Below are 16,337 nucleotides of genomic sequence, written 5' to 3' on the forward strand. Positions count from 1 at the left end.
CATCACTTAAAACTTCGCCTGCATTCTGCAGCGCTGTGATAGCAGTCTCTGCAGGGATAATATAGTCCGTCATGCTGTCATTAACACCTTTCTGAAGAGACGTCAACTCCATATACAAACTGACAGGGGCGGACTGGGACAATAATCCAGGCCGGGAATTTTGATACCATCCCAGGCCACCACCACCTGATTAACGCAAACCACCAAGACTGAGTTCAATTGAGCGCACTTTGAATGCATGTTGTTTGCACACGTCTAACTGAATACCTACATAAATCTTTCTTCTGTGGTGCAATAATCCGTCCTCAAATCACATAAACTGAAATTATGTTGCCCTATATTTTGCTATGCATAAGCCTTTTAAAATCACTAGGAATATGACAGTCAATCATAGTTTCATACAACAAATGAGAGATCGTGTTGTACTACAGATGTGTTGTTTATTCTCCATCAAATCAAACACATTTTAAACATTAAACACATTTTTACTCACTTTTGTAAAAAAAAATAAAGTTTAAATAAAATATTGTAATACAAGGATTTTAATATTCAGATAATTTATTGGAGTAATGAAGGGTATACACAAAATATCCTCAATAATCCAGGTAGAAAATCTAAAAAAGTTAAGTCAGGTCCTCTGGACAGATTAAAAAAAAAAAAAACTTGTTGAAACGTTTAGTCTTTAATCCAAAAGACTGTCAGTTTGAGAAGCTGCAACAAACTTAGTTTCAAATAGTCTCTTTTCATAGTGGATCAACCAGTTTGTTGCTGACATCCAGAACTAGCTGTTAACATGATAAAGGAGGACCATCATCAGCCTAACAATGGATCGTTAGTGCTCTAGGCTGTTTGCTATTCACAGGGGGCTGAGAGATACCAGCAATAACAGCATTGTAAGAGGGCTACAGTTGGACACAGAGGCCTCTGTCCCTGTTTAATGATGGATGAGTTCTCATCACAAAGATGGCTTCCTTTACTCCTCTCTCAAACCAACACTTCTCTATCAAGGATGAGCACATCTTCATCCCTGAAAGTGACTGCTGGCCTGCAGATGAGTGTAAACCACAGAGTTCTCCTGGCCTGATGATGTTGCTCTTTGGCCCAGCACAGAAGAGCAACATCTTCAGGCCAAGACTCGGCAGTTTACACTCATCTGCCGGCCAGCAGTCACTTTCAGGGATGAAGATGTGCACATCCTTGATAGAGAGGAACTATGGTTTGAGAGAGGAGTAAAGGAAGCCATCTTTGTGAAAAGAAACCATTGTTAGGGGTTGTTAGGCTGCAGGTCTTCCTTATGTTAACAGCTAGTTCTGGATGTTAACAACAAACTGGTTGATCCACTATGAGAAGAGGCTATTTGAAACTGAGCTTGTTGCAACTCCTCAGACTGAACTTAGTTTTTTGGATTAAAGACAAAAGTTTCAACAAGTTTTTTTTTTATTTGTCCAGAGGACCTGACTTAACTTTTTTAGATACAAAAAAATCTGAATTCCTAGACATTTCAACATTAAACTTTTTTCAGATCCTAACCCATATTATAAAATTTGCAATATTCTTTGTAAAAACTTAAAAACATTTGTTATATTAAGTCAGTTTTGGCCCACTTCGGTCCCTCAAAGTGAAGCTAGCATGTGGATATTAAGCTGTGCTGATAAACTGTGCCAGAGTTCAATTTTTTCAACACAAGTGTTTCTCTTACCTGCTCCATTACGAACAAACATTAATTTATAGCACTTAGCAGCATCCGCGGCCAGAGCTTTTCTCTTTTTTATCTTCTCTCTCTCTGCTCCACCTTTCCTCTTCTTTGGCTGTCTCTGTTGCTCCATTCTACAACTCAGAGATGCACGCACCGCGCGCCAACACCGTCGGGAGCGCGAGTCCTAGGGCGGGGAGGGGGGCGGGCGCAATGTGTGTGTGTGTGTGTCTCTGCTCTGTGAGTGACACACAGAAAAGGAAGGGAGGGGGCCGGCCCGGCCGTGGGATGTGCCAGGCTTTCTCCGTCGCTGCAGTGCAGCGTGAGACCTGAGCCCAGGCAAAAGTGAATTGTTTATTTAAAATAATAAAGTCCGTGCGACCCGAACCGAGCCTTTAGTCCCGTTCCTCGGCAACCAGGCCACCGGGAATTGTCCCGGCGCTCCCGATGGCCAGTCCGCCTCTGCAAACTGATCACTCGTGGCTTCCCTGTACCAGCGTAGTGATCTCTGAGGATCTTTAAGGCTTTTCTGCCGTCATCCGCAGCATCTCTCATGACAAGACTTGAATTAGTTCTGCATATGCCTCTTCGTGTTTGGTGACGTCTTCTTCCATGTCCTCGGGTTCATCCTTCAATAATATGGTGCTCTTCAACTCGAGCAAACGCAAGTGGGCCAACAGCTCATAGTTCTTTTCATCTCCATCAAAACATAAACCGTTCCATTGGCTTCCAAACTCCTTCCTGGGCCCATAACCTGTTGACGCTGCCATCTTTAAAAGGCTGGAAATGCCGGTAAGTAATGGAGGAAAAAACAACACAGCGTTCAATTGTCTTTTGGCCCGAGTGCAGTGCTCATCAGAGCAACCTGTGGCCTTTTATTAACAATTGTGCCCACCTGTGTACAGCTCCACCCACAACAGGAAGTCATCAAGAACATCAAGATTCAACAAAAGTTCAAGACAAAAACAATAAAGTATAATAAAGTCCCGTTGTTTTTGTCTTAAACTTTTTTGAATTTGTCATGATAGCCACGTTTACCTATTACATGATACAACGGCATGCCATACAGCTGATGTAACTGTGCTGCCATCTAGTGGCTGAAAATGGTACTGCTCAATTAAAAATATATATATATCCTGGTCAGAATGAATGGAAACAGTCAGATCTCAGCCAAAAATTGGCTACGTTGCTTTGGCCTGTAATTCACATGGCATGTAAATTATGCAAAAAACCATGACTTATAGGCCAAAAAATACACTAGTCATAATTTGTACTTGTAAAATGAAACTCACTGGCAGTTTTACGCGTAGTGTTTTTTTGGTTTGTTTTTTGTATCTGTACCAGACCTTCACAAAAAGATCTGAAACTTGTATAATTACTTTTTACAAATACAAATCTTTTTTACATACATTCCTGTCTACACATGCACGAAGTACAAATTTATTTTACAAGGTTACAAAATTGATTTACCAGCACAAAATATTTAGGCCTAAATTTGTTCCCATACTCATGTCTCTGTTTTACAAAGCTGCATCTGAGCAAACATCAGACCGCTGAAGGAAACACTTATGGACAGATGAGACCAATGGGAAAATTTTGGTCTTAATCCACAGAATCAAAGGATTTTATTAGAGTCAAAGCTGTGAAGGTTCACATGGGCCAAGACAGTAAGCAATGTTTTAAAAAAAGAATCATACAGAAAACAAGAGTTACTGCAGCTAAGGTTGGTTCTACAATCTACTGAATCATGTAAAACCTTGTTGTTTTTACAAACTGCTTCTAAATTTGACTTAGTTTTTGCTAAACAATGACAATGTAATTTTGTAGTATTGTTTTAAGATGGGAAATATTTTTTAATGTTTGAATTTATAAAAACATTTTAAAAAACCAGGGTATGTTGACATTTACCATGAAGGTATCAGTTTGTTACACATATGTTACATACATTTAAAATGTTAGAAAATATAAATACACTGCCTGGCCAAAAACAAACAAGTCGCCACCTGGATTTAACTAAACAAATATTTATGAGCCTCCTACTGGATAATTACTGCGTGAGCGATTATCTTTCAGCTGCAACAAGTTATTTAACCCCAACTGGTGCAATGAGTTGCTTCTCATTTCTTAAACAACCATGATGAAAGACACATGACGTGGTGGTGGAAAAGATGTCAGTCTGTTTGAGAAGGGTCAAATCATTGGCATCAAGCAGAGAAAACATCTAAAGAGATTGAAGAAACTAAAATGTGGTTAAAAACTGTCCAACGCATTATTAAAAACTGGAAGGATAGTGGGGACCCATCGTCTTCAAGAAAGAAATGTGTTAGGAAAAAAAGATTGGACTGTGGAGCAATGTAAGAAGGTCATGTGATCTGATGAGTCCAGATTGACCCTGTTCCAGAGTGATGGTGCATCAGGGTAAGAAGAGAGGCAGGTGAAGTGATGCACCCATCATGACTAGTGTTGAGTCATCAATGAAAGATCTTGGTGAAAAATGAATGCAGCACTGGATGAAACAGATCTTGTGACATTGCAGAAGCTTATTGAAACAATGACACAGTGAATGCATGATGTCATCAAAGCTAAAGGTGGACCAATTAAATATTAGTGTGAACTTCTTTAATGGTGGCAACTTTTTTTGGCCAGGCAGATATCTATATATCAGTGTTTCCCCTGCCGTTAGCCAAGGAGGGTGCACTGCCCTGTTGACAAGATCAAGCGCCCTTTATACCAAAATCCAAGTCATCCTTAGTCATGAAAGTCACATTTTGTAGCAGTTAATTTTATTCCAGGGGGTCCTGAAGCTTAAAGAATAGTCCTGCATGAAAAACGTTTCAAAAGTTAAGTTATGATCTTGTTTTATGTCCTAAACATGGTGGCAGTCAACCAGTGCGAGTGTCAACCCTGCCTCCCTTTACCACAGGTATCTCTTACTGGTTTTGATGGAAGCAGAGCGTGCCTGGAGCTACGCCATGCAGCTGAAACAAGAGGCCAACACAGAGCCAAGGAAGCGATTCCACCTCCTGGCTCGATTACGCAAAGCTGCCAAGCACAGCGAGAAGCTGGAGAAGCTCTGCGAGAGCCCCCGTGTCGACGCCAAGACCAAACTAGAGGCTCAGGTGTGCTGATAAAATCAATCTACATACGCTGACAGACAACCACAAGTGTATACCTAACTGGAAAATCTGATTTTTATTTATTCCAGGCCTACACCGCATACCTGACTGGGATGGTGGACTTTGAGCTGCAGAAGTGGAAACTTGCTATGGAGGCCTTCAACAAGTGCAAGTACGTCTCATCGGGACATGACGACTGGTTTTTTTTTTGACGGTGGCCAAAAGAAGTCTGTCTGTTCAGTCTTTTGTCATGTTCAGGTTTTTAATGAACATTGATTAACAAATGTGTCTTTGTTTAGGACCATTTATGAGAAACTGGCCAGTGCGTTCACTGAGGACCTGGCTGTTCTGTATCGTCAGCGTGTGGACGAGATATCGCCCAACATCCGCTACTGTGCTTACAACATCGGTGAGCCTCTGCAGTCTTTCTGGTGCTTCTCCAGAGGCATCGCTCATTTCTGTGCTAACCTTGTATTCCCTCTGCCACACACACTTTAAAACTTTACTTTGCGTTAAAACTTCAGGTGACCAGAATGCCATCAATGACTTGATGCAGATGAGGCTGACAGGGGGGGGAGGGGGCATGATGGCTGAGAAGCTAGAGGTAAACCCACAGGAAACTGTTAATATGGATGTATAATGGAAGAGTATCATGATGTGTTTTTAAACCTGGGTTTTATTTTTCCAAACTCAGGCCCTGATCACTCAGGCAAGAACAAAGCAGGCAGCCACGATGAGCGAGGTGGAGTGGCGAGGACGGGCCGTTCCTGTGAAGATCGACAAGGCTCGGATTTTCCTGTTGGGTCTGGCAGACAACGAGGCGGCCATCGCTCAGGTCAGTGTCTCGTGCTTCACTGGGTCCCAAAGATACAAACTGAAAGTTTCTCATTGATTTAACGTTTATAAACCCTTTAATGTTTTTAAACCTGACTGATAGATTTCAATTCAAAACATCTGTCATTGTAACGCTGCTAAAGTGGCTCCTGACACACACACAGTAAACAAACGTTTTTGTCCCGTTTTTAAAGTTTCATATTTAAATGAGGAGCTCACAGTTTGTGCTTTTATACAATAAAAGACTAAAAGGAATGAAGAATATGTTTAGAACAAAACAACATTTGCAGTCACACATGGAACTGAAAAAATTGTTTTACAAGGAAATGTCACTAATGTCCTGAATTTATGGAAAGAAAATCCCAACAATAAATTTAAAAAGATGAAATATTAAGTCAGCATAAAGTGACCACTCTGAAGATGTCAAAATTAAACATAAATATCTAAAATGTTCAAGTCCAGTTAAAGTTATTAAAAGCTGCAGTGAAACTCCCTGAAATCTACAGATGAATGGAGAAGCACATGGACTGTATAAACACACAGATGTACAGTGAGGAAAATAAGTATTTGAACATCCTGTGACTTTGCAAGTTCTCCCACTTAGAAATCATGGAGGGGTCTGAAATTTTCATCTTAGGTACATGTCCACTGAGAGAGATGTAATCTAAAAAAAATTCCGGAAATCACAATGTATGATTTTTTGAATAATTTATTTGTGTTACTGCTGCAAATCAGTATTTGAACAGCTGCCAATCGGCAACAATTCTGGCTCTCAAAGACCTGTTAGGTCGTTTTCACACCAGATAGTCCGGTAGACTCGGTTCGGGACCAATATTCATGACCTTTTGTTTACATTTGAGCTGGTGCGTTTGCATTCACACTGCACTGTGCAGTCGAGTCAACCTGTTGAACCAACCTGTTCCCCCGCTCGCCTGTGGGGGCGCTGCACCAAGAACTACTGAAAGAAACGACACAAAACCTCTGAAGACACGTCTTCTTCTTCTTCTGTAAATAAAAATAAAAACGAAGTGGCATCAAGTTTTAGCAGTTTTAGGAGTTATATTTTGTCATTTTTCAAAAATGGACTTAGCATGAGCAGAAGATGAGACAGAAGACCATGGAGAATATTGTTTTTCCACACAAGGCAGCTGACGGCTCCATATAAGGTCAGAGCAAAGCGTGTTTGTTTGTCCTGTGGAGCGGGTCTGGTCTGTTTACATTCACACTGTACTCGAACCGCGCTGGAGTTCTCTTCTACCGGACCAAGACCTAGGTTTTAGCCCGGGCCAGAGTTCGCCTTTTTTTTCCTTGACAAAGTTCGATGGCGCGTTCACACCTCCCTAAACGAACCGGACTTTCTAGGAAAACGAGCTAGAGTTCGATTAAAGCGGACTAAACAGGGCTGGTGTGAATGCACCCTTAGTCCGCCTCTAAAAAGTCCACCTCCACTCCACTTATTATTCTAAATTAGAAGCGCCTGTTTGAGGTCGTTAGCTGCATGAAGACACCTGTCCACCCCACACAATCAGTAAGACTCCAACTACTAACATGGCTAAGACCAAAGAGCTGTCCAAAGACACCAGAGACAAAATTGTAGACCTCCACAAGGCTGGAAAGAGCTACGAGGCAACTGCCAAGCAGCTTGGTGAAAAAAGATCAACTGTTGGAGCAATTATTAGAAAATGGAAGAAGCTAAACACGACTGTCAATCTCCCTTGGACTGGGGCTCCATGCAAGATCTCACCTCGTGGCGAATCAATGATCCTAAGAAAGGTGAGGAATCAGCCCAGAACTACACGGGAGGAGCTGGTCCATGACCTGAAGAGAGCTGGCCCCACTGTTTCCATGGTTAATGTGGGTAATACACTAAGACGTCATAGTTTAAAATCATACATGGCACAGAAGGTTCCCCTGCTTAAATCGGCACACGTCCAGGCCCGTCTGAAGTTTGTCCATGACCATTTGGATGATCCAGAGGAGTCATGGGAGAAAGTTCTGTGGTCACATGAGACCAAAATAGAACTTTTTGGTCTTTATTCCACTCGCCGTGTTTGGAGGACAAAGAATGATGAGTACCATCCCAAGAACACCATCCCTACTGTGAAGCATGGGGGTGGAAGCATCATGGTTTGGGGGTGTTTTTCTGCACATGGGTCAGGACGACTGCACTGTATTAAGGAGAGGATGACCGGGGCCATGTTTTGTGAGATGTTGGGGAATAACCTCGTTCCCTCAGTTAGAACATTGAAGATGGGTCGTGGCTGGGTCTTCCAACATCACAATGACCCGAAGCACACAGCCAGGAGAACCAAGGAGTGGCTCCGTAAGAAGCACATCAAGGTTCTGGAGTGGACTAGCCAGTCTCCAGACCTGAACCCTATAGAAAATCTTTGGAGGGAGCTCAAACTCCGTGTTTCTCAGTGACAGCCCAGAAACCTGCTGATCTAGAGAAGATCTGTGGAGGAATGGACCAAAATCTCTGCTGCAGTGAACCTGGTGACAAACTACAGGAAACCTTTGACCTCTGTCACTGCAAACAAAGATACTGTACCAAATATTAGCATTGATTTTCACAGGTGTTCAAATACTTATTGCAAATTATTAAAAAATAAATCATACATTGTGATTTCCAGATTATTTTTTATTTATTTTTGTTTGAGATTATGTCTCTCACAGTGAACATGCACCTAAGATGAAAATTTCAGACCCCTCCGTGATTTCTAAGTTGGAGAACTTGCAAAGTCGCAGGGTGTTCAAATACTTATTTCCCCACTGTATTTGTATTGCACCAACAGAAGTTATCTTTGGGCACAGGACACATCGGTCACTGAAGGAGAAGTCGTTTGCTCCTGATCTCATCAGCCCTCTGCTGTTTCCTGTTGTTCAGGAAAGACTTTCACAAATCTGGACCATAAGAAGAAAACGGACTCATTGTGTGCTTTAGATTTTCTTTGTGGTCACACAAAATGTCTTTTTTCACTGGACCTGAGTTTATAATCTGACAAGTCAGAAAACTAAGTTTTACAAATCCAAATAAAGATTTTAAACTAGTTCTGAATCTGAAGTGACCGCGCAGGAAGTTTAAAAATTGGTTTTGCTGGTCTTGAAGCCAAAATCTCATTGGTTGTAGCAGTCACACAGAAGTTTTCTAAAAGTTTTGTACATGTGCAGGGGTCCTGATTGTCCTTGTGCAAGTCACAGAGTGCCTGTCTGACACTTGCATTTAAAACATTGGTTTAAAAAAAAATCTACAAATTATATCATATGAACCACAAATATCATGAGTTGTAGAATCTCACTTTTTTTCTAGCTGGACTTACTTTTAATAAAAGGGTTGTGTGTAAAAATTAACTCCTCAGCTGTGGTGCAGAGATTCAGCTTCGCAGGAGGTTTCCTCTCCGAGTTACGATGAGCTACTGTAGGTCACTTTGACAGCTGTACTACCCCAGTTTAACTCCTCACCTGCCACTGGACTGGGTGATCTGGGCCCACCCGGGACCTGCTGAGCTCTTGAATCCACTCGGGACTCTCCTCACTGTGGTAGTGGAAAAATGCTGAGTTTTGGCTTTATACCACAATCAGTGAAGATTAAAACATTATCTTACTCTTAGTTTATTTTCCTCCTGCAGTCACTGAAACAAACTCGGTGTGGGCGTGTTGAGGGAAAGGCTGCTGGCAGAGAAAGCACAGCCCACCCTGCAAACTAACTAATCGCTGTATTTTAGCTGCTTAACGCCCGATTTAAATGGTGTGTTTGAAACTTTATTCTGACCTGAGATCCAGAATTATTCAGAAAACGTCCAGAGCTGCAGCCTTAAATGTTTAAGTCTAACTATGTTTAGGATAAATACTAATAATAATTAAATCAAGAGATCCAAATCTGCCCACCTGTATTTAAAAGGTATTTTGAATCCTAAAGGAGAGGTGGGTCCACACAGGCTGGGGTGTGCAGTGAAACGATGTGCACAGTCTAGATAGATTACAGTTTTTCAAGCTGTGCACGTGCAAACATAGGATTTTCAAAATGCAGGGGCAGGACTTGCTGGTTGTAAAAACTTTTGTTAAACTACTTAAATATAAAAACTCAAAATACGTTTTTTTTTTTCTTCCTAAAATGACTCAACCAGTTTGCTAAACTTACAAAACAACAACAAAGTAACGTCTGTTTTTTATGAATGTTTATTGTCTGTACCTCGTCTTTATTTAAAACTAGTCTCTGTTGTAGATGAGTCCTCGTGGCTCAGTGAGACTAACCTGTAGAAATAAAGGTTGAATGAATGAATGAATGAATGAATGAATGAATGAATGAATGAATGAATGAACGAACGAACGAATGAAAGGCTGTGCCAGTGCAGCATCAGTTCATGCACTTCCCACAGGTCATCAGTAGGGGGTGCTCTCCACTTGGTATGGTATGGTATAAAGTTTATTCATTTTAAAAAAGTACAAAACAATTCCATAACAATATAAAAAAAGATACTAAAGATTTAAAATGAAAGGCAGCAGAAAGAAGAAAAAATCTTATTATATCTGCCCCTTTTTACAAACAATTATTTCAATCATAATAATTTTCAAGTAACAGAACAAAAAGAATAACTCTTTCTAATTTTTCTAACTCCAATACAAACAGACACTAAGCTACTTCATTTTTTTTTAACAATTCAGCTTTGATCTTTTCCTTAAATGTACACATTGACTTGGCATTTTTAACATCACTCTCTAGACCATTCCACAATCCAACTCCTTGGATTGAGGTAGACCTTCCCTTCAGAATAGTTCTGAATTTGTTTGACAAATATCTCTATCCCCTTAAGATTATAACAACTTTGTCTTTTAACAAAATTTCTTAGGATATTTAATGGTGCTGTGTTATTTTGAGCCCTATACATAACTGATAAACACCACTTCAGTGTGTCACTCTTCTGTGCCTCACAGTTCAGCACGCCCTGCAGACACACCTGTCACTCCCTCAGACACTCGGCTCTGTGGCACGCTCCGTCTCTCGCCGCTCAGCTGCATTCTGTGCATTTCGGCCACACATGCACTCAGGCTCCGCCCAGCTGCTCTCTGAGGACACACCGACCAGCGTCAGAATTTCTGAACACTTCATTTTGTTGCTCAGCTGCAGCTGGACGTGAGCAGAGACTCTGCAGGCCTTCATGTGCGTTCAGCTGCAGCTGGTCCTTGTCTCTTGGCCTGTGGGTTCCATGAGGCTCTGGGTTTAAGCCTGTCACGATAAAAAAAGATTGCTGGGCGATTCATTGTCTCGGAAATTATTGCGATAAATGATAGTTTGAAATTTGACAATAATTAGTAATTATTGTCAAATTTAAAAAGAAATATCCTGATGCATGCTCAATGCTTTAAAAAGAAATGTTTAATTTGTTTTGTGTGCAGTACCTTTTTTGACCACTGTATGGCAGTATAAGACTGTTTGAACTAAAGGATGGACAGTGAGGGAGCGAGCAGCGTGTCTCTTTAAGAAAAATGGCAGAGACGCCCCTTGACGTGACATGGGTTGTCTCTTTGGTTCTCAAAATGGCGGATGCTCAGTGTGGTTTGAGCTCTTTAGCATATCATTTGTCACACAAAGCTTTTAATAAAAAATCAGTAAACAAGTTCTCAGCTTTTTTTTCAGAGAAAATCAACTTTTTACACGAAGGCACAGGTTTCAACCGTGAATTTTGGAGCTTCGACAATACGGAGGTTTTTCCCCAAGGTCGGTCTGTTAGCTTAGCTCATAGCTTAGCTTTTCAGCAAGCTGCTTTTAACGATCCAAAAACACGATTCTGGACAGTTATAACAGATTTTAAAGAGAAAAGAGAAAGGGAGGGGTCAGTGAAGAGCCGAGTCGAGCTTTTTGTCATCCAGTGTCTTCAGTGGAAAGAGAGAGACACGAAGAAACGATAAAGCCGATAAATGCAACTGAGGTCGATAATTTTCATTGATCGTGCGATTAATTGATTTATCGTTTATTGCCACAGGCCTAGCTGGGTTCAGCCCAGTTAAAGTGCTTGCTCCACTTCTGATCAGATTATCTGCCCAGCTCCATCTCTGAACAGCGAAGGATGCTCAACAGGTTGAGCTGGTTGTGCTGGGCCTCGACAGGGTGTAGGTGACAGTGTTGAGCACAAAGTAACGTCACCCTTCAGGGTGGCTCAGAGACGTGTGAGTCACCTGTTGGTCATTGTTACAACTAGAAACTTCTTTGGAGGAGTACGTTGAATTGATGAGGACAGTTCTGACACTTTGAAGTGGGGTTTCATGAAAGGTCATCAGTGTTGTACAACAACAGCAACGTCAGACGGGAGAAATAGTTTAATTCAGACTGGACTGGTGAGTTAACGACGAGTCCAAAACCAAACTGGAATGTTGTCATCTTAAGTCAACCTCAATCTGCAACATATCATAGTTTATTTAAATACTTTTTCAAAGACCTTTCGACCTTGACAGCTTTGCATTCTCATTATTCACGTCAAAGTGTGTGGTTAATTGTGCAAAGAGCATGTGCTGTGCAGCCTGGAGCGCTTGATGTTAATACTGTTAACATGTGTCTTTCCAAACACTCCGATCATGCAGCAAATCAAAGTGTTAGATAAAATAAGTTATTGAGCACGAAACAGATCTAGAAATGGAAAAACATGTGCCGTAATACAAAATTTACAGTAGGGTACAAATGGAAATGATTGTGTTTGCATGAAAAATGAAAGACTGTTTTAGGATGGTAAAATCTACATTAAAGTGGATCTGCTGGATTTTTACTCACCCTTCAGTAAACCTAAATTTATAAAGTGAATGCCAAAACAATTTTTTTTATTTCAGTACATGAAGGTATGACCAGGACTGTATTGTCTCTTGTTAGACAATGCTGTCTTTGAATGTGAGCAGCGTTGGTTTTGCACATTTTTAAGAACTGAGTCACTGAAACGTTCCAGGATTACAGTGTCGATGAAAGGCAGCTGAGGTGTGGAGCAGTCTCACAAAGATCTGGACCCTGAGACTTCAGCGCACCTAATTATGAGTTGTGTGCTGGAATGTACAAGCAACCTGCCAGAAAACATACCTGCATCTCCCACACTTTGACACACTCACTTTCCTGCTTTACTGATGCTGTTTGTGGCATTCTCTACGTACCTGGAATGCTGCTTTCAAGATCTCCACCCACTGATATGAAACTTTATATTTCAAATGAAACAAACCTTCTTAGCGATGTTGGTACAAACCTGTTTATATTGTGTTCAGGTGCATGAATCAAAACGTCTTCTCTGCTTTAAATGAAATTTAGATATAAAGTGTTTGTGATGTGCAGGCGGCCAACGAGGAGACCAAAGAGCATCTGTACGAGACTCTGCTGGCTGAGTGCAGAGACACCATCCAGGCCGTGAGAGAAGAACTGAAGAGTGAGGCGGTAAGATGCTCTTTAGCTCTGGAAGGGGCAGCGAACGTTCAACTGCCGTGATCCGTTCCAAACAAACGGGGATAACGATGTGAAAAGTCCCGTTTGTGTTTGCAGAAGCAGCGAGAACGGAGCTCTGACGGTGAAAGTGGGAAGGTGTCAAACCTTCAGTTCCTTCACAGGTAAGACGTGCTTCAGTCAGGGTGTTCAGCAACTTTACTCACACCAGACACATTGATTTAATCTGGTGCCGGACCATTAGGCTGTTTTTCTATTGTCCAGTCTCATCACGACGCTCTCCAAGTCTACTCGGGTCGTCAGTCTCCGTGGTTTTCAGTGCAACTTGAGTGGCAGCTCGATGTGGGCGCCGCCGCCACCCAAAACTCCCACATTGTTTTCTACCCAAACACAACACAGCAAGTGGTTAAAAAACAAGTGGAAGGAAAGTTGCAAAACATTTACCATCGTCTGCCACCACTTCCAACAAGGCAGTGGCCGAGTTGAGGCCATGCAGAGCCCAGAGGGTCCAGCTCTGGGTACCGCTTTACAATAAGGCTCCCCTTATAGATGGCTAATAAATAGTTTATAGATACACTATTATTTCCTCTATAAACACTTTATAAATCATTAATAACTGCTTATTAAGCATTAATAGACTGTTACTACCATATAAGCACATTAAGCATTTGTTAACCTATTTCTTTAGCATATAATGTATTTTTATCATTGTGTTAAAAATATCTACAACTAATATATCCTAAAGGAATAGGTTTACAAATGCGTATTATTTTTACAAGGTAGTAGCTTGGTCTGAAATTATTAATATAACAACTCTAGATGAAATATGTAGCTGAACAGATTTGTCTCACTCTTTGACAACAGACTGATCAGTTTTGTCTGTCACCCTTAATTAATGCTTAATAAATAATTGTAGTGAACTCGGCCTCCGACCAAAACCTGCCTCTGAAGACCTTCATGGGACAGGAACTGTTATTTCATTGATTTAAATCCAGAAATACAAATTAGCTCATCCAGAGACTGTCTAATTGTATCCTGAAGTAATCAATTGAAAGAGCACTCTTATATTATCATTACTATTTTACAATATCGTGATAAATCAAAAGTGTGTTTAGTTCATACCATTTCTAAATGTTGAAGTGAACCACTCTTTTAAATCAACTGTGAAACTGTATTAATTTTTTTAATCCTCATTTAAATTAGAAATCAATTTAAATGTCTATTTTACAAAGTAATTATGCATTTTTGATCTTCTGTCTAAATGAGAAGTAGTGATGTCAGTCGAAAGTCAGAAAGAAGTTATTAGAACGAAGTGTCGTGTTTTTAAACCTAGCAGATGGTAAACAAGAAGCTACTGGCCTCTCTTCCTCCCACTTCGCCATAACATGTCTTCTGTCTGTACGGGACGTTTCTAAAACATTCCTGCTGTTTTCTTGACTTGTATTGACCCACTGACATCACTAGAACCACCCCCTGTTGGTTGCTTCAACCAATCAGGAAGTCCTGAGGTGACCGGAAGTGAGAACTCTTTAATGCCCCTTTTCCATTAGTACCGGTACGGGCCGACTTTACCCTACTTGGCCCGGTTCTGAGGCTTTTCCATTAGTACCGGTACTTAGCACCTGTTACTATTTTCAGTACCCTTGGCTCTGTGGTTCTAACCAGTACGAAGAGGTACAAAAACGTGACGTCAGAACACTGTCGGTCACTGATTGGTCGGGGGCGGAGTCACTGGATCCTTCAGAAACGTTTCAAAACAATAATCCGCCATTTGCAATTTCTTGGACTGGAGCAGCGGCTGGATTTATTTTAAAGATTTTAAAAACAATACTAACAACATCTTGGTCTAATGTTGATGTGCTGGCATTTTTTGTGCTTGGTGGCTGACAACATAATTTAGAGCAAGCTGGATGGAGCTCTGCTGGTGTACCCCGATCCTCCCTCCGGAGCCTCGGAGCGCCAAGCCGGGCAGGGCGTCATCTCCCCGGCTCCAAGTTCAGCTGGTCACCGCGGAAGATCCTTCGATGTGCCGACTCGGAGGCTCGGGTTCCGGATACCAGCCTTGTGTGCACAGAGCTCCGCTGGTCACTGCAAAGCTGGAGATGGGGACTCACAGATGGACGTTGCGAGACCCCGGCCGCGCGTAATCATGAAGGCTGAATCCCGATCCCACCCGGCAGTCAGGCGGACTGGATAGTCGCTGGAAGCGATTTTTAAATGAAATATTTTGTTTTTATACAAAAAATGTTTTAAAAAATTGCTGAAGCGATTTAAAAATGATTTTTTTTTTTTACTTGTAAAATGTTTTTTAAAATCGCTTCCACCGTTCGTCGCAGACCCGTCTCTGCCCGCCTGTCTGCGCGGGTCGGACCATCAAGATTACGTGCGGCTGGAGTCTTGGAACGGCCTCTGTGAGTCACCAGCTGAGCTCGGAGCTGGGAAGATGAGCCTGCCCGTCTCCGGAGGAGAGGATCGTCATAAAAAAAAAAAATAAATAAAAAAAAAAAAAAAATATATATATATATATATATATATATATATATTAGCATTGAAGATTTAAAAAAAAAAATAAACGGTGCCAGCTTCATCTTGAAATCCTGTTTTCACTTTAATGACTGTTAACTCAGCTGAAAATCATAAAAAGACACAAAACTATTGGATCTCAGAAATATTTCCCTCAGACATGTTTAAAGAAAAGAGACGACCTTCAGTTCAACTTTATTTTAACTCACAAATGTACAAATCAAAAAACAAGAACTTTAAAGCAAAACTAAAAATAAAATGTATATATGTGAACAAGAAAGGAAACCACACATTTAAAATGAACATTAAAAGTAGACACAATGAGTACAAATACATCAAATGATGATGAAAACCTATAAAAATTTAAATGTAATGTTTTTGTAGAATCTGGTTCATCAGAGTTTTAATTTATATACATATATATATAAATTTATATCTATAAATATATATAGATAAATATATATGTGTATATATATATATATATAAATACATATATATGTATATAAATATATATGAATATATATAAATACATATATATATGTATATAAATATATATGAATATATATAAATACATATATATATGTATATAAATATATATGAATATATATAAATACATATATATATGTATATAAATATATATGAATATATATAAATACATATATATATGTATATAAATATATATGAATATATATAAATACATATATATATGTATATAAATATATATGAATATATATAAATACATATATATATGTATATA

The 16,337-nt window shown here is 40.3% G+C and overlaps 1 protein-coding gene across 1 annotated transcript in view; it reads left to right on the forward strand.

The window, feature by feature from the left end:
• The window catches only part of srp68 (signal recognition particle 68), a 34,401-nt gene that overhangs the window by 5,995 nt on the left and 12,069 nt on the right, over nt 1–16,337 (forward strand). The window contains exons 4-10 of the mRNA XM_037689987.1: nt 4,617–4,812; nt 4,899–4,981; nt 5,109–5,218; nt 5,334–5,413; nt 5,504–5,644; nt 12,953–13,051; nt 13,157–13,221. Coding sequence (XP_037545915.1) covers nt 4,617–4,812; nt 4,899–4,981; nt 5,109–5,218; nt 5,334–5,413; nt 5,504–5,644; nt 12,953–13,051; nt 13,157–13,221 — 774 coding nt within the window. The remainder of the gene's footprint in view (nt 1–4,616; nt 4,813–4,898; nt 4,982–5,108; nt 5,219–5,333; nt 5,414–5,503; nt 5,645–12,952; nt 13,052–13,156; nt 13,222–16,337) is intronic.

This window comes from Nematolebias whitei, chromosome 16 (assembly GCF_014905685.2).
Source record: "Nematolebias whitei isolate Nwh7 chromosome 16, NemWhi1, whole genome shotgun sequence".
NCBI classification, from domain to species: domain Eukaryota; kingdom Metazoa; phylum Chordata; class Actinopteri; order Cyprinodontiformes; family Rivulidae; genus Nematolebias; species Nematolebias whitei.